This window comes from Hirundo rustica, chromosome 30 (assembly GCF_015227805.2).
Source record: "Hirundo rustica isolate bHirRus1 chromosome 30, bHirRus1.pri.v3, whole genome shotgun sequence".
Taxonomy (NCBI): Eukaryota; Metazoa; Chordata; class Aves; order Passeriformes; family Hirundinidae; genus Hirundo; species Hirundo rustica.
The window spans coordinates 1,176,514-1,201,138 of record NC_053479.1 but is presented as its reverse complement, the minus strand read 5'-3'; the positions used below and the strand labels follow the sequence as shown (position 1 = coordinate 1,201,138).

The window sequence follows — 24,625 nt, the reverse complement described above, 5'->3', positions numbered from 1 at the left end:
ATAACAAAATAAATAATCTACTGTACACGGTACAAAGGAAGAGTCGCTAATGCTCTAAAAAGACACCACACAGTCCTAACGGGGGCAGGGGGTGGCCGAGGGGGTGGGAACCCCGGGGCTGGGCACGGCTTGTAGGGATTGGGGTGGGCGGGGGTGGAAGGAGGAGGAACCCCGAGGGGTTTCGGGGTGAGGGGGGACAGCACCTCCCCAGTGCCCATCAAACGCCGCCTGCGTCGTGCTGGGGCAGGGGGTGACACCCCGCGGCACGTGTGACAACCCCCGGCACAGGGACCATGCTGGAAGCACACGCAGGGATCGGGGTGCGGGGGGCGTGCGGGGGCTGCGGGGTCTCAGGATATTTACAGGCGATGCGGTGTGCCTGGGGGGGGTCTCAGGGTGAGCGGTGGGGGGCTGCACAGTGAGCTGGCACGTGCTGCGGGGAGGGGGCTGGCGGCTGCTGCGTGGGCGCTGCGGGTGCGGGGCGGGGAGGGGGGGGAACCGTGTGCCCGGCGTGGGCGGCAGCGCTGACGTGGGAGCGCACGGTGCGACGCGTCTGTCCCCGCTCCGTGACGGGCCCGCGGGAGGGGGGACGGTCAGGGGGGCTCTACAGGGTGGGGTTCCAGTCCATCGAGGGCTCCCCAGCCCCGGGGCGAGGGTATTGCTGCTGCGGGGAGTCGCGTCCCGCCGCGGCTGAGGTAACCAGAGCGTCGGTGTGGGACGGGAGGGGGTCGGGGGGGGTTTGTGGTTGAGACCCCCACCCCCTACCCTAAGCTCCCCGGGTCCGGAGCTCCGCCGCGCCCGGCCCCCAGCACGTTATTGCTTCGTTAATGGTGGCGGGGGGGCTACAGGAGCCTCACTGCCTGCTGGTCTCCTGCTCCACCTTGATGGTGCCGCGAGGGGGGTCTGGGGGGGCCGCAGGACCCCGTTCTGCCAGCCCGTCCTCGAACTCTGTGGGGAGAAGACGGAGACGGCCGTCAGGGCGCGATTCCACAGGAGAAGGCAGCGCTGCCTCCTCCCTGACCCCTGCCCGCGGCAAAGCCCCCCCGGCCCCGCGGGGGGCTCACCTGGTCCGGGGGGCTTCCCCGGCAGGCAGGGGCTGAGCCGCCCCACGCGCTCGTGCGAGACCAGGCGGGCCAGGCGCAGCCCCTCGTCCATCAGCGTCTGCTGGAGGATGTGGCGGCTCCAGAGCCCGTGGGGCGCGAGGCCGAGGGGCACGTCCGGGGCCGCGGCGGGCGGAGGGGTCAGCCGGGGACAGGCCCCCGCCGCTGCCGAGAGAGGGGCGACAGTCAACGCCAGGGGACGGGGGTCGGCCGCCAACCAGCCCCCTCCACGCCGGGGAGAGGATGAACCCCTCACTCACCCTGCAAGTGGCCGTCGAGGCTCTCCCCGGAGAGGCTGCCCGTGTCCTCCTCCAAGCTGGCTCGGTACCCGGCCCCGGGGGGCTCCAGCCCCACCGGCAGCGCCAGGAGCTCAGGGCGGCTCTGCTCACCCGCCTGCCAAGGAGCGCACGGGTGAGCGGCTCCCCTGTGTCACCCACCCCGGAACACCCACGGCCCTCACCCCGAGCTGGCATGGGCAGCCCCGGGCACGTCGCGCCGTCACACCCACTCTTCACAGGTGTGCACACCTGCACAACGCTTCTCCTGCACCTGCACCCACCTCCTGCTTGAGCCGCTTAGCCACGATGGCGCCGCTGTCCTCGGGATGGGCCCTGGGGGTGCAAAGGGGCTGTGTCAGGCGCGGGGGTGGCCACAGCAGGGCCCCACGCTGTGAGCAGAGCCACCAGGCAGGGCGCTGCCAGGAGCCGGGGCTCTGGCACAGATGGAATTGGGGGCGGAAAAAGAGGGAAGCAGCTGGAAAGCGAAGGGAAAAGACAACCCTGGCACGGTGGGCTTTGGGGATGGAGGCAAGAGATGGGGCAACCCCAGAGGCATCCCTTTGCTGCCTGGCATCCCCCCCCCACGCCTGGCATCCCCGTCATTCCCATCCTCCCCACCTCCCACGCTCCGAGGTCAGGCAGAAACCACCCACACTGCCAAAGGGGAGCCGGGGGCCGCGGGGTCCCGGCCCCATCCCGAAGCGCCGGATCACGGCGCAGCTCCCGGGGTGCAAGGGGGGGGACACCCAGGTCCCCCCCAGGCCTACGAGGGGGGCGTTTCCCAGGTCTGGGCTCACCTGGCGACCTTGAGCGAGGACAGGTAGGTGCTCTCCCGTGCCACCTGTCGTGACAGCGAGAAGAGCTCGACGCGCCGCAGCAGCAGCGAGTTGTCCCGCAGGCAGAACTGGGCGGCCGCCTCGTTGATGATGAGCTGGGGGCAGAGATGATGCGTGAGCAGGGACAGGGACGGCGGCGCCCACGCCACCCTCGGCTAAAGCAACGCCGGATCCAGGCTGGCAGATGCCACCCGCGTGGGAGCACACCTCGAATCCCACCCACCCAACACCCTCCAGAGCCTCCCAGGTCCCTGTCCCAACCCAGCACACCCCAGGAAGTTCAAGCACGGAGCCCACCTCGTGCAGGGTGAGCTGCTTGCCCTCCCGGCGCCGGGCCTCTCCGCGGCCGTAGATCGCGCTGTGCCGGCGGATCTCCTCCTCCTTCTGCCGGTCACCATCCTCCAGCTGGAAGATGTGCCCCACAGCCTTGGCCAGCTTCTTGTTGAGCTTCATCAGCGCCCTCAGCTCGGCCTCGCCGCCCCGGGGGCAGCTCTGCAGCAGCCTCTCCACGCTCTCCGCCACCGTCCGCGCCAACTCCGGCTCCAGCTCCGTGCCCACCGCCTGCTCCCCGCTGCTCCCGCCCGGAGAGAAGGGGGGAACCCCCGGCTCCTCATCCCCACCACCCTCCGACTCGGGGGTGCTCCTTCCCGGCCACGGCGGAGCCGCCGATGGCGACAGCTTCTCCCCTGGCTCCGTGGGGCTGCGGGCCGGGGGCGTCCCGGCACTGCCGCTCCCCTTGCCCGCGGCCTCGCCGGGGCTGGCGTGCCCGTTGCTGAGCGCTTTGCGCCCGCCGGTCTCGGACAGCTTGAAGAGCGGGATGCTGCTGACGGGCACGGCCGAGACGGGCTGGCTGAAGAGCCCCGGGTTGGAGGCCCACTCCCGCAGGGCCTTCTGGAGGCGGCGGACGTGGAGGGGCTTGGTGGCCATGCCCACCAGCGCCATGATCTCCAGGAACTCCTCCTCGCCCGCCTCGCAGAGCTGCTGCACGTCGTCCCCTCCTTGCTGGATGAAGGTCTCGTAGTAGCCCAGCAGGTTGGCGCGTTGCAGCACCCGGTACAGCTGCAGCTCGCCCAGCGTGCGGGGCAGGGCCATGGCGAGCCTGCGGTGGACAGACGGACGGAGGGACTCACCACCGGGATGGACGGACAGTGCAGGAGAAACCCCCTCCCCACCTTTAGGCCTGGGGGGTAAAGGGCAGAGGGAGCACCCCCGTGTATGGGTGTTTCAGTGTCCCTACGCCCCACGGGGCGCCCAATCCCACCCATGTGCTCTGGGCTGGGCCGGTCCCTGCAGCCACAGCCCCTGGACGTGGCACAGACACGAGTGGGGTCACCCTCACCCCAGACCCCACCCCCTACCCTGGGCTGTGCCCAGCCCCTGCCCCTCCCCAGCCCCCTCCGTGCCAGGTCCTCACATGGGGCAGGACACACGTGGGGCTTCCCCCAGCCCCCTCAGCCCCCGGTGCCGATCCCACCACGGCCAACATCCCCCAGGCCCCCCGCCCTGCCCGTGCCCTGTTCCCCTGTGGTCCCCTGGATCTCATCAGGGCCACCCTTCCCTGGTGACCCCGCCCCGCTCGGTGCCCCCATCCCCACCCCGGTCCCACCAGGGCCATCCTCCCCCAGCCTCCCCGCACCTGCTGGGTGCCCTCCAGTGCCCCGAGCCCACCCCGTGCCCCATCCCCGCCCCATTCCTCCCGGACCCACCGGGGTCATCCCTTCCCGGGGCTCTCTGCCCTGCCCGGTGACCCTCGCCGTGCCATCCCCCTGCTGTCCCCAGCGTCCCTTTGTGCTCCCACGGTCCCATCGAGGCCATCCCCCCACGACCCCCCTACCCCGCCCGGTACCCGCCGGTGCCGCGATGCCCCCGGTGCCATCGGGACCATCCTCTCCCCGTGCATCCCAGCGCCCCGGACCCACCCGGAGCCCCGTGGCCAACACCCCTCGGGCTCTCCGCCCTGCCCGGTGTCCCTCGCTGCTCCGTCCCGCCCCCCCTCCCCAGTCCCACCATGACCACCGGGACCCCCTCCCCGGCCGGTGCCCCCCGGTGCCCCCGCCCGCCGCTCGCTCACCGCCGCCTTGGAACCGCCTCCGTCCGCTCCGCCCGCCCCGCCGGGCGGCCGGGGAGGGGCGGGGGGGGGCTCCGGGGCCGGCTCTAACCGGGGGTCCGGGGGGTGCCGGAGCTCGGGGGGTCCCGCGGCCGGGCCGGGCGCGCTCCCTCCGCCGCGCCGCGCCGCTCTGCGCGCCGCCCACACGGGCGGGACCGTGAAATAGCAGCGGCCCCGGCTGCGCCGCGCGTGGGAGGCCCCGGGGGCGGATCCCGCGGCTGCCGCCCCCGCCGAGCGCGGGGGGGGGGGGGACAGCGGCGGGGGCGGCGGCACCGGGGCCCCCCCTTCTTCTCCCCTCCCTCCGGGCACCGGAGCAGCGGGAGGGGAGCGGGAGCGGCGCCCCGCACGGCGGCACCGGGGGTCCCGCAGCCCCGGCAGGGACCGGGGAGGACACGCGTGGCACGGGAGAGGGGGGGGGGAGTCCGTGGGAGAGCTAGAATCCCCACGAAGGGGACGCGGTGCTCTGTTTTGGACGCTCTGAATCCCGGAGGTCCCGCGGGCAGCGCTCGCAGCATCCCCGGTTGCGGTGACAACCCGACGGGGAGCGGGGATGCTCCGGGTACCGGCAGCGCTGTCCCGGCAGTCACCTCCCGGTACCGGAGCCCTTGCCAAGGGCCGGCACTCGGTGTCACCGGCACGCACACGCTGCCATCGGGGCGAGCACCCAGCAGCGAGAACGGGAGCGGACGGAGGTTTCCCGGGTGGGCTGTGGGGATGCTGAAGCCCCTCGTCCGCAGCACCGGGGTCCCTCCCGCGGGAGGGAGGAGGGGGGAGGTGTCACGGCCCACACCCCGGTCCGGCCCTGCGTGGCTCGGCGCTATTTATACCGCGGCCGGCGCCTGGAGTGGGGCCAGAGCCGCCCCCGCGCGATCCTGGCCGGGTGGGAGCCGCGCCGGTGTCCGGGGCACATCCCCGGAGCTACCGGGGGAGCAGCCGGGGGGGCTCCCGCACGGGCACGGTCCCCATGGCGGGGGTCCTGCCCGAGCCCTCCCGGTTCACCCCCCCTCCCCCTCCACGACCGAGCGTCCGGCGCGGCGGGGCCGTTCCCAGCCCCGGCGCTGCCCCCGGCTGACGCACATCCTCCGCCCACGGCCCCGCCGCTTCCCGGCTCCGCCGCCCACGACCCGCGGAGGGGGGAGCGGGGGGGGGGCCGCCCGAGCCCGCTCCCCGCTGCCCGCCCACGGGCGGCCGCCGCCCCACGGGGAGGGACCCACGCGGAGGACGGCACCTCCTTCCCGGGGCCGGGGGAACCTCGCTGCCGCGGGACGGACGGTGCGGGCAGCGGGGCGAACCGGAGCCCCCCCGGCTCCTCGTGGGATGCGGGGCTCCCTCGGCGCCGCGGGTCCCCGGTGACCCTCGGGCCACGTCCGGCCCTGGCAGAGCCCCGGCGGGACCGTGGGGTCGCGGGAGGGGCGAGGCCTTGCGCGCCCCCCACGCGTGGCCCATTCACACAAACAACGCGAGGCCGCGCCCTGATAGGTGGAGGCGGTTGTCAATCACGGGGATACACGCGGGGGGGTGGAGGGCGTGGCCGGCGGGATCTGCGCGCTGATTGGTCGAGGGGCGCGGCTGTTGAGTGAATGGCAGGGGCAGGTTGGTTACCGGGGTAACCGGGGGCGGGAACGCAGCTGCTCCCTGCAGGCGGGCTGCTGATAGTTTAAAAGCGCTGTCAATCAACGTCCAGGCGGCAGAGGGGCGGCGGTGCCGGTTTTTGATAGGTTGAATCAGCTGTCAATCAAAGACAAAGCCCGGCGAGCGCTTCTCCTATTGGCTGTGGGTGCTCCCCTGCGGCAGAGCCCGGCGGAAGCGGAAGCCGCCGGTGCAGCCACGGCGGGAGGGATGAAACCGGCTCCGGGGCGGCGGCGGCGGCTCCCGGCACTGCCCGTGCTGCTGTTGATGGTGCTGTTCCTGCCCTTCCTTCCCCTGGAAGCTACAGGTGCGCGGGGCAGCGGCGCCCGTGGGTGGGGACCGGGGGGAGTCACGGGCGGTGACAACCCTGGGGGCAGCGTGGCGGGAGTATGGAACCAGCGGCCTGGGCCACGGGGAACTGCCCGGTGCTCGCTCAGGGACCCCCTGCGCCCCCAGGGAGCCTTCCGGGGCCTCCACGCTCAGGGGGTCTGTGCGGCCCGGTGGGACCGGGATTTGGTGTCGCGCTGTCCCGGTGCCCCGGTACGATCGGGCCTCCCGTGCGATTCGGGGACCGGAGACACCCTCGGACTTCTGTCCCTGAGGTCGGACTTTGGAACTAGAAGGGACGCAGGGATGGGCCTGTGCTGTTCCCGACAGCCCAGGGCACAGGGTTATCCCAAAAAAAAGAACCAGAGGGTTTATTCCAAGGAAAACAGCGGAAGCACCGCGGGGAATATGGCTGAGTGGAGGATCCCCTGGGAGGGAAAGGGGTTTGGTGGGTGAAGCAGAGGGCAGCAGGGCCTGATCCCCTCCCTCTGCGCTTCCCAGGCACCAAGGATCCCATCATCCCGCTCCAGGAGGGCCACGCGTCCCAGCACAACGAATCCCAGCGCTTCTGCTACACCAACACGCGCGTCCCGCGATGGAACGACATCTGGACCAGGACACAGGTGACAGGAGGAGGAGGAAGAGGATGAGGCAGATCCTCCCTGCTCCATCCCCTCCATCCATCCCCTCCCGGCCTCCCGCAGATCCGCGTCACCAGCAGCCGGATGATCCGCGTCTCCCAGGTGGACAGCGAGGAGGAGCTGGAGAGGTTCAGCGTGTGGAACGTGCTCTTCTCCTTCCTGCGGGGCAAGCTCAACGACACCAGCATCGACGTGGACCTCTACAGCAACAAAACCTGCCTCAAGGTCGAGCTGCTGGAGCCCGGCACCACCTACTCCGTCGTCCTCGTCCGACGTACGTCCCCTCCCCGGCGGGGCAAAGGGGGCCTGGGGCTGCCCAGGGGACGGCAGGACAGGGCAGCTCATGATCCAGGGATCCTCAGGGAAGGGAATTTTGTCCGTGGAAGGGAATTTGGGGCACCTGGATGCTGCCCCATCCCTGTCCTGTGACGGGCTGGAGCGTCCCACCGCGCTCCTCTCCACTGGGATTCGCTTTCTTTCCAGGCTTTGATCCTAAGCTGTTCCTCGTTTTCTTCCTGGGCCTGCTGTTGTTTTTCTGCGGGGACACGCTGAGCAGGTGAGCCCCCCTCCTCTCCCGCTGGGTTTGGGGGTGTTTGTGTATCCGCAAAACGCCCGCTGGCGCTGATTCCCCGTGTGATCATCGCAGGAGCCAAATCTTCTACTACTCGGCCGGGATCAGCGTTGGCTTGTTGGCCTCGCTGCTCGTCCTCGTCTACATGATGTCCAAGGTGATGCCCAAGGTAGGTGTCACGTCTTGAGGGGGTCAGAGGAGCTCTGGATGCTGAGAGTTTCGGGCTCTCTCTGCTGACAGGACTTCAGGGAAGCGCCGCATTTTGACCTTAAAGGCCTAAAAATGGGCTTCCAAAAAATGAGCGATGGGGCTGGGATCGTGGGGGTGGAGCTTGGATGGCACTGTGAGATCTCACGGCGTGAAAAACTTGGATTTGGGGTTTTAGTGTACGGTGATACGGGGGAGCCAAGATGGAGAATTTGGGCCGTGGATTGGTTGTGGGTTTTTGCACTTTCTTTTCTGTAATTGGCTGAAGGACGTCCTCACTGCGGGTTTTGGGTGATCATAATGGGATTAGAAGCATAAATAATATAGATGTCGACTCTTTATTGGATAATTGGGATTAAACAGCCTTTTAGGCTCACTTTTCTCAACTCGTTAGAGAGAGCTCACATCTCGTGAGTTTGTGACAGATAATTTCAGAGTGAGACTTCCAAAAACAACATCTCCTGAGTTTGATTCGCCCCGACCTTAGAGCAGGAAAGAGCCAGGAATTCTCACAGCTGCCCTTTCCATACCTGGGCTGGGCTGGGTCTGGTACAGAGCCTGCAAACCCCTCCTGTGCTCCCCCAGAAAAGCCCTGTGTACTTCCTGCTGGTGGGAGGCTGGTCCTTTTCCCTCTACCTGCTCCAGCTGATCTTCAAGAACCTGCGGGAGATCTGCAAATCCTACTGGCAGTACCTCTTAGGTAGGTGGGAGCTCCGGGGTTCACAGAGCCGGGGGTGCAACGCTGAGGCTCCCCTGTCGCTGCAGGCGGTGTCAGATCACCCCTCGCCCTCACGGAGCCCCCCGATTTCCGTGCTCTCCCGCAGGTTACCTGCTGCTCGTGGGCCTCCTGAGCTTCGCCGTGTGCTACAGGTACGGCCCCTTGGAGAACGAGCGCAGCATCAACCTCCTCTCCTGGGCCCTGCAGCTCCTGGGGCTGCTGCTGATGTACTCGGGCATCCAGATCCACCCCATCGCCCTGGGCCTGGTGCTCGTGGCCGTCTGCACCAAGAATTTGGATTATCCCCTGCAGTGGGCTTTCGCTGCCTACCGGTGAGGCCTGGGGGATCCCGGCTGGGTGGAGCCCGTGCCACGGAGCGGGGTCCCTCTCGTGAGGGGAATTTTGGGGGGTTCATCCCCTCAGGGAAGGAAGGACACTTCAGTTGAAGGGGGGATCCCCAATTCCGGGGGGTCCTGAGGGGTTCGTCACCTCAACTGAGGGAAATTTGGGTGGGGGGGTCCCCCTCGTGAGGGGAATTTTGGGGGAGAAGGAGGGACACCACAGTTGAGGAGGAAGCACATCTGTGAGGGGAATTTGGGAGGGGGGATCACCTCAGCTGGGCTTTGGGAGTGGGGTGGGTAACTCTGCCCTTTTTCCCCTGGACTGGTGCGGGTGAGCACCCTTGGGAGCAAGGAGCTGAGGTTAGGGGGGTGTGTTCCACTGTCCCCACCGCCAGCTGCCCTGGGAGCTCGGGCTGCCCCGGGGATTGGTGTTCCAGGAGCTGGTCCTGCTCCAGGAGCTGGTCCTGCCCCAGGAACTGGTCCTGCCCTGGATTTCTGGTTCTGGGAGGTGGTCCTGCCTCAAGATCTGGTCTTGCCTTGGAGTTCTTGCTCCAGGGATCCTGCCCTGGGATCCTGTTTTGGGACCCTGCTCTGGGATCCTGCTCCAGGATCCTGCTCTGGGATCCTGCTCCGGGAGCTGGTCCCACCCCATCCAGCCAGGCATTAACTGGTGTTGCCCCCCCTGGCAGGAGGATGCAGAGTTCCAAGCTGGGCCCGAGCCCCCCTCGGCTGCTGTCGGAGGAGGAATATCGTCTCCAGGGCGAGGTGGAGACCCAAAAGGCCCTGGCAGAGCTGCGCAGCGTCTGCCGGAGCCCCGAATTCTCTGCCTGGACCACGGTGTCCCGCATCCAGTCTCCCAAAAGGTAACACCCCTGGCAGCGAGCCCTGGCAGGGACACCCCTGTGTCCCTCTGTGCTGTCACCTCTGTCCTTAGAGACAGAGGAACGTGCGTGGGAACAAAGAGGGCACAGGATGGATAACACCGAGTCCCAGCACCAAAATGCTTTTAGCTGAGTGCGGCAGGGTCTCGGCAGAGGCACCGGACACACCTGCCCGACGTGCTGCTCCAACGTGCTGCTCCCTGGCTTCTCCCAGGTTCGCTGACTTTGTGGGTGGCGCTTCCCACGTCACCCCCATGGAGGTGTCCGCCCACGAGCGGGAGTTTGGCCTGGCAAGCCTCTCCATCGATGAGCAGCTCTTCGAGGAGGATGATGATGATGAGGAGGAGGAGGAGGAGGTGGAGGAAAATGTCCATGATTCCTTTGCTGGGAATTGCAGGAGCGATTCCCTGCCCCACAACCATCTGGATGTTCAGTGAGGTCAGCTGCCCCGGGGCCGAGGAGCAGGAACCACTGCTGGGTTGCTGCAGGCATGGTGGGGATGGTCCTTGTGGGGTTGGACCCCCTCTGACAGGGAGGAAAGGGGGTCTGCCCTCCCTTCCCCTGCAGCTCCTGCCTGAGGCGTGAACGCTGCTGTCAGCACAGGTGACAGCTCTGGGTGTTTTGGGGAGGTGGGACACATGGGAGCCCCCCCAGGCTGATCACCTGGATGCAGCCTGGACTCTCCCCAGCTTTTGCAGTGGGTGTTTGTGAGCTCCCAGGGTGACACCCCTCTCCCAAACCTGGGTGCTGATCTGGCTCCATCCCTCAGTGCCAGAGCTCCAGCAGGCAGGAGCTCCTTTCCCTTTGCTGAGCACTGGACAGCCTGGGGTGGGGATGGACCTTCCCCTTCATCTCCTGTGCAGGTGCCTGAGGTTGACACAAGAGGAACTTTGGACCTGTCCCGCTGGTACCTGTGTGCTCAGCACCTGCCTGGAGCCGTGCTGAGGGAGCTGCCAGCGACCTGCTCCCTCCTCCTGCTGTTACAAATATCTCAGAGGGCTCCAGCTGGTCGGGCCACTCCTCTGCCTTGGCTTCAATCCCGCGTGGATACCAAAAACTCCGGTGCTTCCCCGGTGGAGCTGTGGAGCCTCAGGGTCTGCTGGCTGCCCCTGCGTGTGGTGTTGGGGTGGAGGCCGTGCTCAGCCCCCTCTTCCCCGTGCCAGGGCTGAGGATGAGCGTGGATGTGCTTCCTCCCTGCCTCGCTGCCCTTCTGCTGTTCCTCCTCTCCCAGTGGGTGCGGGCAGGGACCGAGGGTGACGCCGCCGCTGTTCCGGCTCCCGGCGCTGGCTGGGGAGCTCTGCCAAAGCACAGAGCTGGAGGGGACACCCCGAGCTATGCAACTTCCTGAGCAATAACGCTGCCCTCGCCTCCTCGCAGTGTCTCAGCTGCCCTGGGGACCCCCAGCCCAGCCCCTACCTCACCTGGAGCTTCTGCAGTCAATCCCAGACTTTTCCTTTTGCTCCCCAGCCCTGGCTGCACTTTCCTGCCCTGCTCAGGTGTGAGCAGACTCTGTTACTGCTTCCTCCCACCCTCAGCGTGGTGAATGACTGATTCTATTTTTAATAAAGATGTATTTTTTAGGTCCTGACCCTCATTTGTTGCATCCCGCTTGTGACCCCAGGGCTCAGCCACCCGTGGGGGGTGTGGGGACACAATTCCCTGTGGCAGGACCTGCCGTGGCCTCAGCTTGGGCTGGGACCAGGTGTCGTCTCTGGGTGCTTCCCTGGGGACAGGTTTCCTCCTCCTCGGGGACAGATGTCCTCCTTCGAGCAGCCCTGGGCATTCCCGCTTCTCCAGCCCTGTACCTTGCCCCTGCTTCCCGCAGCTCAGGAGAAGGAAGCTCCCTTTGTTTGCTCGCCTCCAGGATTTTCCCTGCCGGTTCCTGCTCTCAGCTGCGGGGTGGGGAGGGCGCGCAGCGGCCGAACCGGGACCGCGGGCAGCGGCTGCAGCCGGCGGCACTCTTAGGGTTGAGCCCCACCGGCTGCTCATTCGTGCCTCAGTTTCCCCGTCTGGGGGAGGGCCCTGCGGCCCCCCCGCCCCTCCGTGGGCCGGACGGGGCCAGCACCGAGCGCTGGGCTGGGCTGAGCCCCGCCGGTTCCGGGGCAGCCCCAGCTGAAGCCACTCCAGCAGCTGCTGCTCTGCCGCCGGGAGGTGAGTCGGGGACCCCTCTGCTGCCGGACAGCCCGAGCCCCCCAATCCTCAGCAGGATGGGGGTACCCTGACCCCATAGCCCCCATCCCGGGGCGTCTGCATCCCGCGGGGCGTTGGGGTCTGGTGTCTTTGGGAGCACCGGGGTGAGCCCAGCGCTGCCCTGGGAGCTTTGCGGGGCTCTTGCTGTGTCTCCCACCCACGGCTGCCGACCCTGGGGTCTCAACGCAGCAACTCAGACTCTTGGAGGGGGGCTCTGCCATCTCTAGAGGCTGCTGGGACTACCTCCATCACCCTTTTTTGCCTCATCCTTCCCCACCTTCTCCTCGCTCTTGAACTTTCCCCGGGGACACCGATAAGCGGGGCTGGGTTTACAGCCCTGCGCCCCAGCTGTAAAGCGGGGCTGAAGTTCAGCCCCGAGAACGTGGCTGTGCTGTCACTGACAGGTGAGGGATGCGGGACACCGGCCACGAGCAGGGGTGACCTGTTGGGGGGCTTGGGTTCCCCTCCGCTCCCCGCCTTCCCCCCGCCCGGAAAGGAGGGAGGAAGCGGAGCCTGAATTAATCCCTGCCCCAAGAATAGGATCCAGGTGTCCGCATTTCCTGGCCGGGTCCCCGCTTCCCCCTCCAGCGTCCGGCTGCCCCCAGCTCCACCACGGGGTCCTGGGCAGCGAGAGACCCCGGGAAGGTTTTCCCCGTGCCTCGGTGGGTGTGTGGCTGCATCGTCCCCTGTCCCCAAGGGTGGGGAAGAGCAGCCAAGACCTCAGAGGACGTGCTGGGGTGTTTTGGGGACACCCCGCGCTGTGTCCCGGCTGCCCCGGAGCTGCCCGGCCATGGAAGGCGCCTCGTCGCTGCTGGACGCCGAGGCTGTCGCGGACCTGGTGCTGCTGGACCCGCTGACAGAGGAGTCGCTGGTCCAGACGCTGCAGGAGCGATTCCGCCGCCACGACATCTACGTGAGTGGGGGGGCTTGGGGGGGGCGAGGGGCTGCTGGGGTACGGGTGGGATATGGGGTTTGGGATGGGGAGTGGGATATGGAGGATGGGATATGGGGTTTGGGATGGGGATTGGGATATGGAGGATGGGATATGGGGTTTGGGATGGGGATTGGGATATGGAGGATGGGATATGGGGTTTGGGATGGGGATTGGGATATGGAGGATGGGATATGGGGTTTGGGATGGGGATTGGGATATGGAGGATGGGATACGGGGTTTGGGATGAGGATTGGGTGGGCTGCAGTGTATGGGATGGGGATTGAGATATAGGGAATGGGATGGGGATTGGAAGGGCTGCAGGGTTTGGGATGGGGAGTGGGATGTGGGGTCTGGGGTGGGGAATGGGATTTGGGGGTTGGGATGGGGATGGGGAGGTCTGCAGGATCTGGGATGGGGAATTGGAGGGTTTCAAGGAAAGCAGGATATGGGGCCTGGGGTTGGGAGCAGAAATTGGGGGTCCAGAGTGGGAACAGGGTACAGATCCTGGGATGCAAAGTGGGAGGGCTGCAGGGTCGAGGATGAGGAGTGGGATTTGGGGTTTGGGATGGGGAGAAGGATCTGAAAAGTGGGAGGGCTGCAGGGTCTGGGATAGGGAGCAGGATTTGGGGTCTGGGATGAGGATGGGGAGCACCAGGACCTGGTCTGGGTCCTCCCAGCCCCTCAGCACTGCTGTCCTGCTGTCCCACAGACGTACATTGGCAATGTGGTGATCTCGGTGAACCCGTACCGGTCCCTGCCCATCTACACCCCGGAGAAGGTGGAGGAGTATCACAACTGCAGCTTCTTCGCCGTGAAGCCCCACATGTGAGCACAGGGAGCCTGGTGGTGCTCTTGATCCCTGGATTGTGCCAAGGGCATCGCTCCTGGGCAATCCCAAAGGTGCAAGGGAATCCACTTGGGGCAACGCCACAGATAAAACAGGGGTGGGGGGTCTCGTCATTTCCTGAAGCCCCCAGATGGCTCCAGCCCCTTCCAACCCCTCTTGCCCCCAGCTACGCCATCGCTGACGATGCCTATCGCTCGCTGCGGGACCGGGACAGGGACCAGTGCATCCTCATCACCGGCGAGAGCGGCGCCGGCAAGACAGGTACAGACAGCCAGGGCTGCCAGGGGGGCTCAGGGCACGGCGAGGGGCTGGTGGGGCTCAGGGCACAGCCCTGGCACCCACGGCCACACCCAGTGACCCCCGGCCCCTCGCTGGCAGAGGCCAGCAAGCTGGTGATGTCCTACGTGGCAGCCGTGAGCAGCAAAGGGGAGGAGGTGAACAAGGTGAAGGAGCAGCTCCTGCAGTCCAACCCTGTGCTGGAGGGTGAGTGCCCCACATCCTGAACCTGTCAGGGTTTGGTGGCATCCCCCTGACCGCCCCATAACCCCCGTCCTCTCCCGCAGCCTTTGGAAACGCCAAGACTGTCCGTAATGACAACTCCTCCCGATTCGTGAGTGACCTGGGCACGGGGCTTGCACCCTGCTGGGGCTGGGAGCACGGAGGGGACGGGGATATGGGGAGTGGAGCTGCCAGTCCCACCGGGACCCCCTTCCCTGACCCAGCCCCACTTCCCCAGGGCAAGTACATGGACGTTGAGTTCGACTTCAAGGGGGAGCCCCTGGGAGGGGTCATCAGCAACTGTGAGTACCCACCACCCATCCCTGGGGGTTCCACTCCACGCACCCCAGCGACACTGACCCCACCCCGCAGACCTGCTGGAGAAATCCCGCATTGTCCGGCACGTGAAGGGCGAGAGGAACTTCCACATCTTCTACCAGCTCCTGGCTGGGGCTTCGCCGCAGCTGCTCCGTAGGTCCACACCCCGCGGCGTGGGGGATTTGGAGGTGGAAGAGGAGCTGGGGAGGGGATTTTGGTTGAACTGCCACCTCCTCTCCCCTCAACCAGAGCAGCTGAAGCTCCGTCAGGACTGCAGGCACTACGGATACCTGAACCGGGAGAACTCCAGCCTGCCCGGCATGGACGATGCAGCCAACTTCCACGCTATGCAGGTACCCACGGGAAAACAGGACTCCCCCCAAAAAGACCATCCTGGAGCCCACCCCATCCCCTGAGCTGTCGTGCCCATCCCCAGGATGCCATGAGGGTCATCGGCTTCTCGCCCGCCGAGGTGACGGAGCTGCTGCAGGTGACGGCCGTGGTGCTCAAACTGGGCAACGTCCAGCTGAGCAGCAGCTTCCAGGCCAGCGGGATGGAGGCCTGCAGCATCACCGAGCCCCAGGGTAGGGATGGGGACAGGGACGGGAAAAGGGGGGTGTGGGGACCCCCCTCAGCCCCTCCCCGGCTCCGGCACTGCCGTGTCCCCACGCAGAGCTGCGCGAGATCTGCGAGCTGATCGGGCTGGAGCCCGGCACTCTGGAGCAGGCGCTGTGCTCCCGCACGGTGAAGGCGCGGGATGAGACGGTGCTCACCACCCTCACTGTCCCCCAGGTGAGTGGGAACACCCCCAGACGTGGAGCTTGATGCCTGGTAGCCCCCCATGAGCCGGCACCAGCCCCTCTCCCCTTTCCACAGGGCTACTACGGCCGGGACGCGCTGGCCAAGAACATCTACAGCCGCCTCTTCGACTGGCTGGTGAATCGCATCAACAGCAGCATCCAGGTGAGCTGCAGGGGATCCTGGAGCCCCAGCAGGACTCTGGACCCCCACCCCACGCATGGCTCAACGCCCCATCATCTCCCCAGGTAAAGTCGGACGAGCAGAGGAAGGTGATGGGAGTCCTGGACATCTACGGCTTCGAGATCTTCCAGGTGAGGGAAGGACCCACCAGGCCCCGTTCAGGGGGTCGGGAACAGCAGTTGAGGCACGGGGCAGGGCTGGGGGCTCGGGAAGCACCCGGCATACAGGACCCTTCTCTCGCAGGACAACGGCTTTGAGCAGTTCATCATCAACTACTGCAACGAGAAGCTGCAGCAGATCTTCATCCTGATGACGCTGAAGGAGGAGCAGGAGGAATACGTCCGAGAGGTACCGCCAGCCCCTGCCAGAGCACGGCCCCAAGGAGTTTCAGCCCCCCCGGGATGGGGAAGCGCCGGAGCCGGCTCTGCTGCGCGTCCCTCCCTCGCCCCGCTCCCTGCCGAGAGCGGATTGAATGGCAGGAAGGGATTCGGGATCCTCATCCCCGTGGCCGGACGTCCTGTTCCTGCCCCACGTCAGCTGGGGGTGTCCACGGGGCAGGATCTGGGTTACCTGTGTGTCTGACCCACGTCTACTCTCAGGGCATCCAGTGGACCCCGGTGGAGTTTTTTGACAACAGCATCATCTGCAACTTGATTGAGAACGTGAGTGGCCCGCCCAGTGCCGGGATCTTGGGGTTCCAGCTCCCCCCGCAGCCCAAACTGGGATTCGCTGGGTTTGGGGTGACACCATCCCTCGTGGCACAGAGCACCAGCGGGATCCTGGCCATGCTGGACGAGGAGTGCCTGCGGCCCGGCGTGGTCAACGAGGACACCTTCCTCACCAAACTCAACCAGCTCTTGGCCACGCACAAGCACTACGAGAGCAAGGAGACGCAGAACGCGCGGCGTGTCACCGACGCCAGCCTGCCGCCGCGCTGCTTCCGCATCCACCACTACGCCGGCAAGGTCCGGCAGCGCCCTGCTCCTCATCCCAGCACCCCAATCCTCTTCCCAGCACCCCAATCCTCTTCCCAGCACCCCAATCCTCTTCCCAGCGCCCTGCTCCTCGTCCCAGCACCCTGCTCCTCGTCCCAGCACCCCAATCCTCTTCCCAGCACCCTGCTCCTTCTCCCAGCACCCTGCTCCTCCTCCCAGCACCCTGATCCTCTTCCCATGACCCCGATCCTTGTCCCAGCACCCTGCTCCTTGTCCCAGCGCCCCGATCCTCATCCCAGCACCCTGCTCCTCGTCCCAGCACCCCGATCCTCATCCCAGCACCTTGCTCCTCCTCCCAGCACCCCAATCCTCTTCCCCGTGCCATGCTCCTCTTCCCTGTGCCATGCTCCTCTTCCCAGCACCCCAGTCCTTTTCCTAGCACCCCGATCCTCTTCCCAGCGCCTCGATCCTCTTCCCAGTGCCCTGCTCCTCTTCCCTGCACCCCGATCCTTTTCAGAGCACCCTAACTCTCTTTCCAGCACCCTGATCCTCTTCACAATGCCCCAGTTCTTTTTCCAGCACTCCAATCCTCTTCCCAGTGCCCTGGTCTTTTTCCGAGCACTCTGGTTCTCTTTCCAGTACCTCAGTTCTCTTCCCAGCACTTTGGTTCATTTGCCATCACCCCAGGCCTCTTCCCTCCATCTCAGACCTCCTCCTAGCTCTCTGGATCTCTTCATAGCATCCTGGTCCTCTTCCCAGCGCCTCAGTTCTCTTCCCAGCGCCCTGGTCTTCTTCCCAGCACCCCAGACCTTTCCCCAGTGCCCCAATCTTCTTCTCCCCTCACCCCAATCCTTTTCTCAGCACCCCAATTCTCTTCCCAGCATCCCGCTCCTCTTCCCAGCGCCTCAGTTCCTTTCCCAGTGCCCTTCCCAGATTTGCGCAGGAGATGCGGGGCTGGACTGCGAATGGGCTGGACTGGGAACGGGCTGAGCTGACCCCAGTGCCCCCACAGGTGACCTACAACGTGACGGGCTTCATCGAGAAGAACAACGACCTGCTCTTCCGCGACCTCTCGCAGGCCATGTGGGCGGCCCGGCACGCGCTGCTGCGCTCGCTTTTCCCCGAGGGGGATCCCCAGAAAGTCTCCCTCAAGCTGCCGCCCACTGCGGGCTTCCAGTTCAAATCCTCCGTGGCGATGCTGATGAAGAACCTCTACTCCAAGAACCCCAACTACATCAGGTACCGACCCCGGCAGAGACCCACGGGGATGGGGGGACGCTTGTGAGACCGTCACCCTGGTTTTTCTGAGTTTTTTTAAAGCCTTCTACTTGTTTATAAGATGGAGTCGGTTTCTTTAGTTTCTGCACAATATTAGGAGCAGCTTTTCTCACGCGTGGGAACGTAAACCTTTCGTTTTTTGTTCCCTGCCCCTTGTTTACGTGTTTCTAGCCTAAAAATAATGTAACTGACATCTGGTGTGGCCGGTGGGGTGAAAGGCAGTAACCCCAGAAGCCAAGCCACAGCCAGACCCACAAATGCGTAAAAACGCAAGAAACAAACAGGCTGGCTCTCTCTCGGCTACCCTGCCCTGCTCTCGGGGAGCAGCTCACCTCCGTGTTGGTGCCTTGCGTGCCGCTGTCACGACCGGCGATTTCCCCCCCTCACCCAACCCCACCACGGCGCCCCGCAGGTGCATCAAACCCAACGACACCAAGTCAGCCATGGTGTTCACGCCGGAGCTGGTGCTGGCGCAGGTCCGCTACCTGGGGCTGCTGGAGAACGTGCGGGTGCGGCGGGCGGGCTACGCCTTCCGCCAGCTCTACGGCCCCTTCCTGCAGCGCTACAAGATGCTCAACCCCCGCACGTGGCCGCGCTGGGACGGCGGCGACAGGTACGGGGCCGGCGCCTGGTTGAGGGGCCCAGGGCGCTGCTCTAGGTGGGCTCTGAACTGGCCTCGCCTCTGCCGCGGCGCAGGGAGGGGGCCGAGGTGCTGCTGGCAGGTCTGGCGTTCCCCGCCGAGGAGCTGGCGTTCGGCCACACCAAGATCTTCATCCGCTCGCCGCGCACCGTGAGTCCGGGAGCGGGGCGGGCTCGTCCTGGGTGGTGCCACAAGCCCCCCCAGAGGCGCTCAGCTCACGGCGTTTTGCCGTGGTTGTCCCCAGCTCTTCGACCTGGAGCGGCAGCGCCAGGAGCGCGTGGCCCAGCTGGCCACCCTCATCCAGAAGATGTTTCGGGGCTGGCGGTGCCGGACGCAGTACCAGCTGATGCGCAAGAGCCAGGTCCTCATCTCTGCCTGGTTCCGTGGCCACAGGGTGAGGACGGGGCGGGTCCTGGCAGTGCTCCCCTTGCCCACCCTTCATCCCCCGGCTCTCCGAGCCCACCCAACTCACCCCGTTGTTCCCCTCGCAGCAAATGAACCGGTACAAGCAGATGAAGCGTTCGGCGCTGATCCTGCAGGCGTATGCACGGGGGTGGAAGGTGAGGGCTGGGCACCCCCAGGGCCCAGTGTGAGGGAGGAGGGCGGGTGGGGACAGGGGCTCTGTGCCCCCCACGGTGGGACCAGGAGCTCCATGGGATCAGATTCACCCTCATCTCCTCTCCCCGTCTTTCCTCCTCCTCTCCTGCCTCTCTCCTGCCTCTCCCTCCCGCTCCATGTCTGTGTTGGTGTCTCTCCCTCTCGGGCTCCCCGGGCTCTCACCCCCGCAGTCTCGCCGGCTCCTCCGGGAGCTGAAGTCCCAGTGCCGACGCCACGCGGCCGCCAGCACCATCGCCGCCCACTGGAGAGGGTACCAGGTAACGGGGCCGCGCGCCCTCAGGCCACCTCTGTCCATCCCACCGTGTCCGTGCGTCCCTCCCAGTGTCCGTCGTCGTGTCTGTGTGTCCGGGCTGTCTGTCTGTCTGTCTGCCCACCCTGTCGGGCTGGAGCCTCTGTCCTCTCCACTGGGGCCAAACAGGGACGGGGGGACACAGGGGGACACAGGGGGACGGGCCATCCTTGTCCTTTTGTGGGGCTGGTGGTGACGTCCGGTGTCCTCACCGCCGGCGCTGTCCCCGCAGGCGCGCAGGACCTACCGGAGGTATTTCCGTTCCAGCGCCAGCACCTGCCTGGCCAACTTCATCTACCGGCGTCTGGTGAGCGGGGCTGGGGGAGAGGGGGCCACGGTGCCTTCCCAGCCCCCTGCCCTGGGGCTGGACGCTCCTGTCCCCTCCTGAGCCCCTGCCGTGTTGTCACCCCCAGGTGCAGAGGTACCTGGTGGGGCTGGCGAAGAACCTCCCGCCGCTGTCGGTGACAGACCGCACCTGGCCCCCGGCGCCGTACAGGTTCCTGGATGACGCCAACCGGGAGCTGAAGAACATCTTCTACCACTGGAAGGTGGGAGCCGGGGAGAATTCCCGCCGGGATCTCGGTGCGCCAGCTCGCCCGAGAGGTCTTTGGCAGCACCAAACCGCCCCCTCCCTCGGCAGTGCAAGAAGTACCGGGACCAGCTGCCGCCGTCGCGCCGGGCCCAGCTGGAGGCCAAGCTCTGCGCCAGCGAGCTCTTCAAGGACAAGAAGACCCTCTACCCCAAAAGGTGCCCGGGCAGGGGGCTGCTGGGGGTGCAGGGCGGCTCAGGGCAGCAGTGGCTGATGGCCTCGTCCCCAGCCTGCAGCAGCCCTTCCGCGGAGACTACCTGGGGCTGAAGCAGAACCCCAAGTACCAGAAGCTCCACGCCGTGGCCAAGGACAAGCTGGTGATGGCCGACAGCGTGAGGAAGGTGAACAGGGCCAGCGGAAAGGTGAGATCCCGCCTCGGCACCGTGACCCCCGGCTCAGGGTGACCCCCCTGCCCACGCTGACCCCCCCCACCCACAGACAGTCCCACGCCTGCTGCTCCTCACCACCGAGCACCTGGTCCTGGCCGACCCCAAGGCCGCCCAGCCCAAGACCGTGCTCAGCCTCAGCGACGTCCGCGGCGTCTCAGTCACCCGCTTCTCCGACGGCTTCCTGGCCCTGCACCTCAAGGAGGTACCTGGGGAAAGGGGGGCCCGGGGGGGGCTCAGGGGGTCGCCAGCAGGGCTGAACCCCCCCTGCTTGCCCCACAGCTCTCCACGGTGGGGGCCAAGGGCGACTTCCTGCTGGTCAGTGACCACCTCATCGAGCTGGTCACCCGCCTGCACCAGACCTTCGAGGCCATCACCGGGCAGGCGCTGCCCCTGCACATCACGGACAGGTGGGGGTGGGGCTTTGGTGGGCGTGGCTACGATGGGTGGGGCTGATGTGGGTGGGGCAGGGTGGGGCTGAGCAGGTGTGGGTGGGGTTATTGTGGGTGGGGTTATTGTGGGTGGGACAGGGTGGGATTGAGGCGGAGCCTCCAAGGGTGGGGCCCCATGTGAGTGCCCTGATTGGCTGCAGCAGGAAGCTGCTGAGGAGAGGGTGGAGCTGCCCAAGGCAGCTCATTGAGGTGGGCGTGTCCCCTTCCCACCTCTCCATCCTGACCCCTCCCCGTCCGAAATCCCTCCTCTCCCTCCTGCCGCCCCAGGTTCTCCACCCGCTTCCCGAAGGGCGACGTGTCCGTCACCGTGGTGGAGTCGCCCAAGGCCGGCACCAACGGCCCCGTCTGCAAGAAAAAGGGCAGCAACAAGATGGAAGTCCTCGTGCACTGAGGGGCCCCTCCCCAGGACCCCCACGCTGGCACCCCTGACCCCCCCCTTGTGTCATCCCCCACCCCTGGGGGTGCTGGCAGCACCCAGGCACCGCTCCAAACCCATTAAAAGGATGCTGAGGTGTCGGTAGCAGGGCGGTGTCACCCCGTGACGGGTGGGGTGGGACCTCGGGACGCAGCGCCCAGGCTGGGGGGGCACAGCCCAGCCCGGTGATGCAGCCCCTCATCCTGGCCTCCCGCTTTTCCTGGCTTCTCCCGGCGCCTGATTGCAGCCCGCGCTCAGCTCATGGTGATTGGAAAGGCTCCAAATTGTGGCCACTTTTCTCATCAAAGTGGCTCAGAGCTCACACTGCTGCAGAGGCAATTTCTTGGTGGCCGCGGGTGGTCTCCGTCATCCTCCTGCCTGCGCTGGACATCCCTGGCCCCCTGCCCAGGGTCCCCCCACCCTGCTGCGGGACACTCCTTGCCCAGGCTGGTGCTGCAGCCGCACTTGGGGACCAGGGACACGGAGAATGGGATGGAGGGAAGTCACAGCACAGCCTGGACCCGCAGGACCTCCATCAGTCCTGCACCCCCCAGGTGCCTCGGGACCCCCATCAGTCCTGCAGTGCCCAGGAACTCTCTGGACCCCCACCAATCCTGCAGCTCTCAGGATCTGGGGGACCCCTGCCCTGAGAATCCTTAGGACCCCCACCAGCCCTGCAGCCCTCAGGTCCTCCAGGAGCTCCATCAGTCCTTCAACCCCCCCTGAATCCATGGGACCCCTGCAGGCCCCAGGACCTGCAGATCCCCCCTCCAAACCCCCCTCCAGCCCCCTGAACCCCTCAGGACCCCCACCAGTCCCGTCTCCCCCCCGCTTCGCTGCCTTTCCCCCCCCCCTGCACTCATCAAGCTCTTGGAGAGGGTTTTTATCCTGTCCCCACACATCACTCGCATCACCCTCTGGAGCTGCCAACTCCCCGTCACGTCACCATCAGCACCAGCTCCCAGGTGGGCCCTGGAGCGCGGTTTGTGTCGTGCAGCTGGGGGGGAGCGTGTGCGGGCAGCTCCCGCACGTGGGAGGGGCACGTGCGTGTGCTCGGTGGCACTTCGGTGGCCCTGGCCGCGTCTCAGCACCCAGGACACCCCGCTCCCCGCCGAGGGGCTCCGTCACGTCCCACCCAGCACGGGGAACCTTCCCCGTTTCGAGCGGCCAGAGCCGTAAACAAGCCCGGGGCACCGCGGGCTCTTCACAGCTGCGTCGCGCTTGGCATCGCACAAAGTAGGTGTTATTAATTAATTAGGCCGTCGCTGGCCAGGCTCCGGTTTAATTAACGTTCCCAGCACTGCAGATGCTGCCCTGCCCCGGGCTGTGTTGCCACGTGAGTTGCCGTTGCCGGCCTCTTTCCCGAGGGAGCGGTGGCCACTGCCTTGTTGTTTGGGATGGAGTCGGCGGCTCTCGTTTGTCGGCCCGGTCGTTGTCTTTTTCCTCGTGTCCCTCTGCTTTTCCCCAAATTTTCCTGCCCGTCTTCCACCTTGGCAGGGGAGAGGGCAGGCCGGGAGCGCTGCCACAGGCAGGGTGTGTGCAGGTGAAGCCCTGGCGTGTGCTCCCCTCTCCCCCGCCAGACCCCCCCAAATCCCGCCTGCAGAGCCCAGCCAGCACCATCGTGATCCCCACGCGTGCCGACAGACCCATCGCTCCGTCCCCACGACGAGGGGCCGGGGGCTGCGTGGGCGGGGTGCCCGTGCGCTGACCCCCCCACCCCGGGGTGCCCGCGTGGGCGCGCGTGTGCCGCCGTGTGACTCCGCGTGTGCCACCAGCGCTGGCGGTGTCACGGTGCCTGCGTGGGCGTGAAGCTGCGGGGTGGGGGGGTACCACCCCCCCCCCCCGGCCCCCATTGGCAGCTCTCCTCCTGCCCACCCACGCTGTGCCATGGGCAGAGCCCCTTATTTAACGCCGAGCAGCCGCCGCTGCCCCGGTACTTCTCCTCCCGGCTGAGCCCGGGCCGGGGGAGCTGCCCACCACCGCTGCCCACCACCGCTGCCCGCCACCGCTGCCCACCACCGCTGCCCACCACCGCTGCCCACCACCGCTGCCCACCACGCCCCGAGGATTCCCTGCTCCGCAGCAGCCACCGGAGACCCGGTTCCCTCAGGCCTCGGCTCCACGCGAGGGCTCGGCAGGTCTGTGTCCCCGTGTCCCACGGCCCCGGGTGCTTCCCAGGCTGCCGGGGAGGTGCTGTGCCCTGTCCTCACCCCGATTAGAGGATGGCAGAAGGAGGAGCGCATGGGACAGCGCTGGGGAGGGCACAGGCAGGAGGAGAGATGGGGTGAAGGCACCGTTTGAATTTAGGGTTTGGTGGGGGGCTCTGGAAGCAGGTCCGGCTGTGGGCAAGCATTCCAGGGGTTGTGCCAGTGTGCCAGGGAGCGTGTCAGGGGTGCGCTGAGATGGGTGAGCGTGCAGCACGGAGCCCGAGCGGTGCCCATGAGCGTTTGCACGGCTCGTGTGTGAGCGCACAACCGAGGCACCGCGGCCACGAGCGGGGACACGGGAGCTGCGGGGCCACAGCAGGGCCGTGTCCCCACCCCTGTAACGCACCCCGGGGTGCAGCCCCGTCCAAGGGACACCGGCAGCTCGGGAAGCGGCGCGATCCCTCCTCCGCACCCCCGAGAGAGGATCCCGGCGCCTCCTGCTCCCCCGTCTCGCTGTTTTCCCTCCCCAGAGCCCGGTTCGGTCCTAAACCCATCCCGAGCCGCCTCATCGAGGGGTCTCCGACTCGGGACAGCCCCGGGCTCCGCCGTTCCGTCGCCGATCGCCGCGCCCTGAGGATGAAGAACCGACGGATGCTGGCGGTGCTGCTCCTCCTGGCGCTGCCGCTCGCCCTCGCCCGCCGCGTCCCCGCCGCCCCGCCGGGCCCCGCGCAGGTACGACCGTCGGAGGGGGAAGCAGCGGGCGGACCCCGCATCCCCGGGAGCCCCCAGACCCCCTCCCAGTTCGCTCACCCGCTTCTTTCCCGCAGGGGATGCTCGTCCCGGAGCCGCTGCTGTGGAGCGCCCGAGCCAGCCCCGGGGCAGCCGCCGCCGCGCTGGAGCTGCTGCGGGAGGAGGGCGCCGGTGAGGGGCCGGGGGGGCTCGGGTGGGAGGGTGTCAGTCCCCCCGAGTCCCCGCTCACCCTCTTGGGTCTCTTCCAGGTCCCCCCGCGGCGCCGCAGAAGAGTAAGTCCCGCCCGGTATCGGTACCGGCGCCGGTGCCGCCGGCGGTGCCGCTGACGGCCGGTCTCTCCGCAGGAGACATGCACGATTTCTTCGTGGGGCTCATGGGGAAGCGAGCGGCGGAGCGGGGGGGAGGCGGCTCAGCCCCCCGGTGCTCCCCGGGACCCCCCGCTCCCGGCGAGCCCCCGCTGCGGGCGGCCTGAGCCGAGGAACGAGCCGGGTTGTGCCCGGTGTCCCGGGGACGGTGGCACCGAGTGCGGGAGCGTCCCGGGCGCCGGCGCCCACGGAGCCGCGGTGGGACCCGCGGGGAGCGCGGCCGTTCTGCCCCACGCGAGCGTGTCCGCGCACCTGTGTACACCTGGACGTGCCCCGCTATACACCCACCCGTGTCTGCGCGGGACACGCAAAAACGGCGTCTGTGTGTCTTGGCTGCGCCGCTGGGACCCGCTCGGG

General features: G+C 66.9%; 4 protein-coding genes across 6 annotated transcripts; 3 read left to right on the top strand and 1 right to left on the bottom strand.

The window, feature by feature from the left end:
* Positions 1 to 523: 523 nt before the first annotated feature.
* NAB2 (NGFI-A binding protein 2) lies at positions 524 to 4,332 on the bottom strand. Of its 2 annotated transcripts, XM_040088445.2 has the most exons (7): positions 4,286 to 4,332; positions 2,512 to 3,313; positions 2,176 to 2,309; positions 1,660 to 1,711; positions 1,361 to 1,493; positions 1,065 to 1,265; positions 524 to 948 (listed from the first exon to the last, which is right to left on the bottom strand). In XM_040088445.2, exons 2-7 carry the CDS (start codon positions 3,304 to 3,306, stop codon positions 854 to 856), a joined length of 1,410 nt encoding a protein of 469 aa, XP_039944379.1. In that variant the 5' UTR covers positions 3,307 to 3,313; positions 4,286 to 4,332; the 3' UTR covers positions 524 to 853. The 2 variants fall into 2 exon arrangements, with proteins under 2 accessions (XP_039944379.1, XP_039944380.1); XM_040088446.2 differs by lacking the exons at positions 1,065 to 1,265; positions 4,286 to 4,332 and having other exon boundaries at positions 2,512 to 3,537.
* A 1,498-nt stretch (positions 4,333 to 5,830) lies between these two features.
* Positions 5,831 to 10,636, top strand: NEMP1 (nuclear envelope integral membrane protein 1). Of its 2 annotated transcripts, none has more exons than XM_040088442.2 (10): positions 5,831 to 6,257; positions 6,779 to 6,900; positions 6,982 to 7,192; positions 7,402 to 7,474; positions 7,565 to 7,658; positions 8,282 to 8,396; positions 8,521 to 8,566; positions 9,445 to 9,618; positions 9,851 to 10,074; positions 10,500 to 10,636. In XM_040088442.2, exons 1-9 carry the CDS (start codon positions 6,161 to 6,163, stop codon positions 10,071 to 10,073), a joined length of 1,155 nt encoding a protein of 384 aa, XP_039944376.1. In that variant the 5' UTR covers positions 5,831 to 6,160; the 3' UTR covers position 10,074; positions 10,500 to 10,636. The 2 variants fall into 2 exon arrangements, with proteins under 2 accessions (XP_039944376.1, XP_039944375.1); XM_040088441.2 differs by having other exon boundaries at positions 5,832 to 6,257; positions 8,521 to 8,746.
* A 1,113-nt stretch (positions 10,637 to 11,749) lies between these two features.
* On the top strand, positions 11,750 to 20,982 carry MYO1A (myosin IA). Its single transcript, XM_058423815.1, has 29 exons — positions 11,750 to 11,787; positions 12,524 to 12,739; positions 13,470 to 13,585; positions 13,774 to 13,868; positions 13,986 to 14,090; positions 14,171 to 14,217; positions 14,344 to 14,407; positions 14,478 to 14,576; positions 14,673 to 14,776; positions 14,860 to 15,007; positions 15,097 to 15,215; positions 15,300 to 15,386; positions 15,470 to 15,535; positions 15,648 to 15,752; positions 16,004 to 16,066; positions 16,169 to 16,369; positions 17,352 to 17,578; positions 18,030 to 18,230; positions 18,314 to 18,407; positions 18,502 to 18,651; positions 18,749 to 18,817; positions 19,046 to 19,132; positions 19,397 to 19,471; positions 19,578 to 19,712; positions 19,805 to 19,911; positions 19,983 to 20,115; positions 20,192 to 20,344; positions 20,422 to 20,549; positions 20,859 to 20,982. Exons 2-29 carry the CDS (start codon positions 12,617 to 12,619, stop codon positions 20,980 to 20,982), a joined length of 3,225 nt encoding a protein of 1,074 aa, XP_058279798.1. The 5' UTR covers positions 11,750 to 11,787; positions 12,524 to 12,616.
* A 1,983-nt stretch (positions 20,983 to 22,965) lies between these two features.
* Positions 22,966 to 24,375, top strand: TAC3 (tachykinin precursor 3). The gene is made up of 5 exons (XM_040088348.2): positions 22,966 to 23,144; positions 23,684 to 23,906; positions 23,981 to 24,074; positions 24,152 to 24,175; positions 24,248 to 24,375. The coding sequence occupies exons 2-5, from the start codon at positions 23,790 to 23,792 to the stop codon at positions 24,373 to 24,375; spliced, it is 363 nt and encodes a 120-aa protein (XP_039944282.1). The 5' UTR covers positions 22,966 to 23,144; positions 23,684 to 23,789.
* The last annotated feature ends 250 nt before the right edge of the window (positions 24,376 to 24,625 follow it).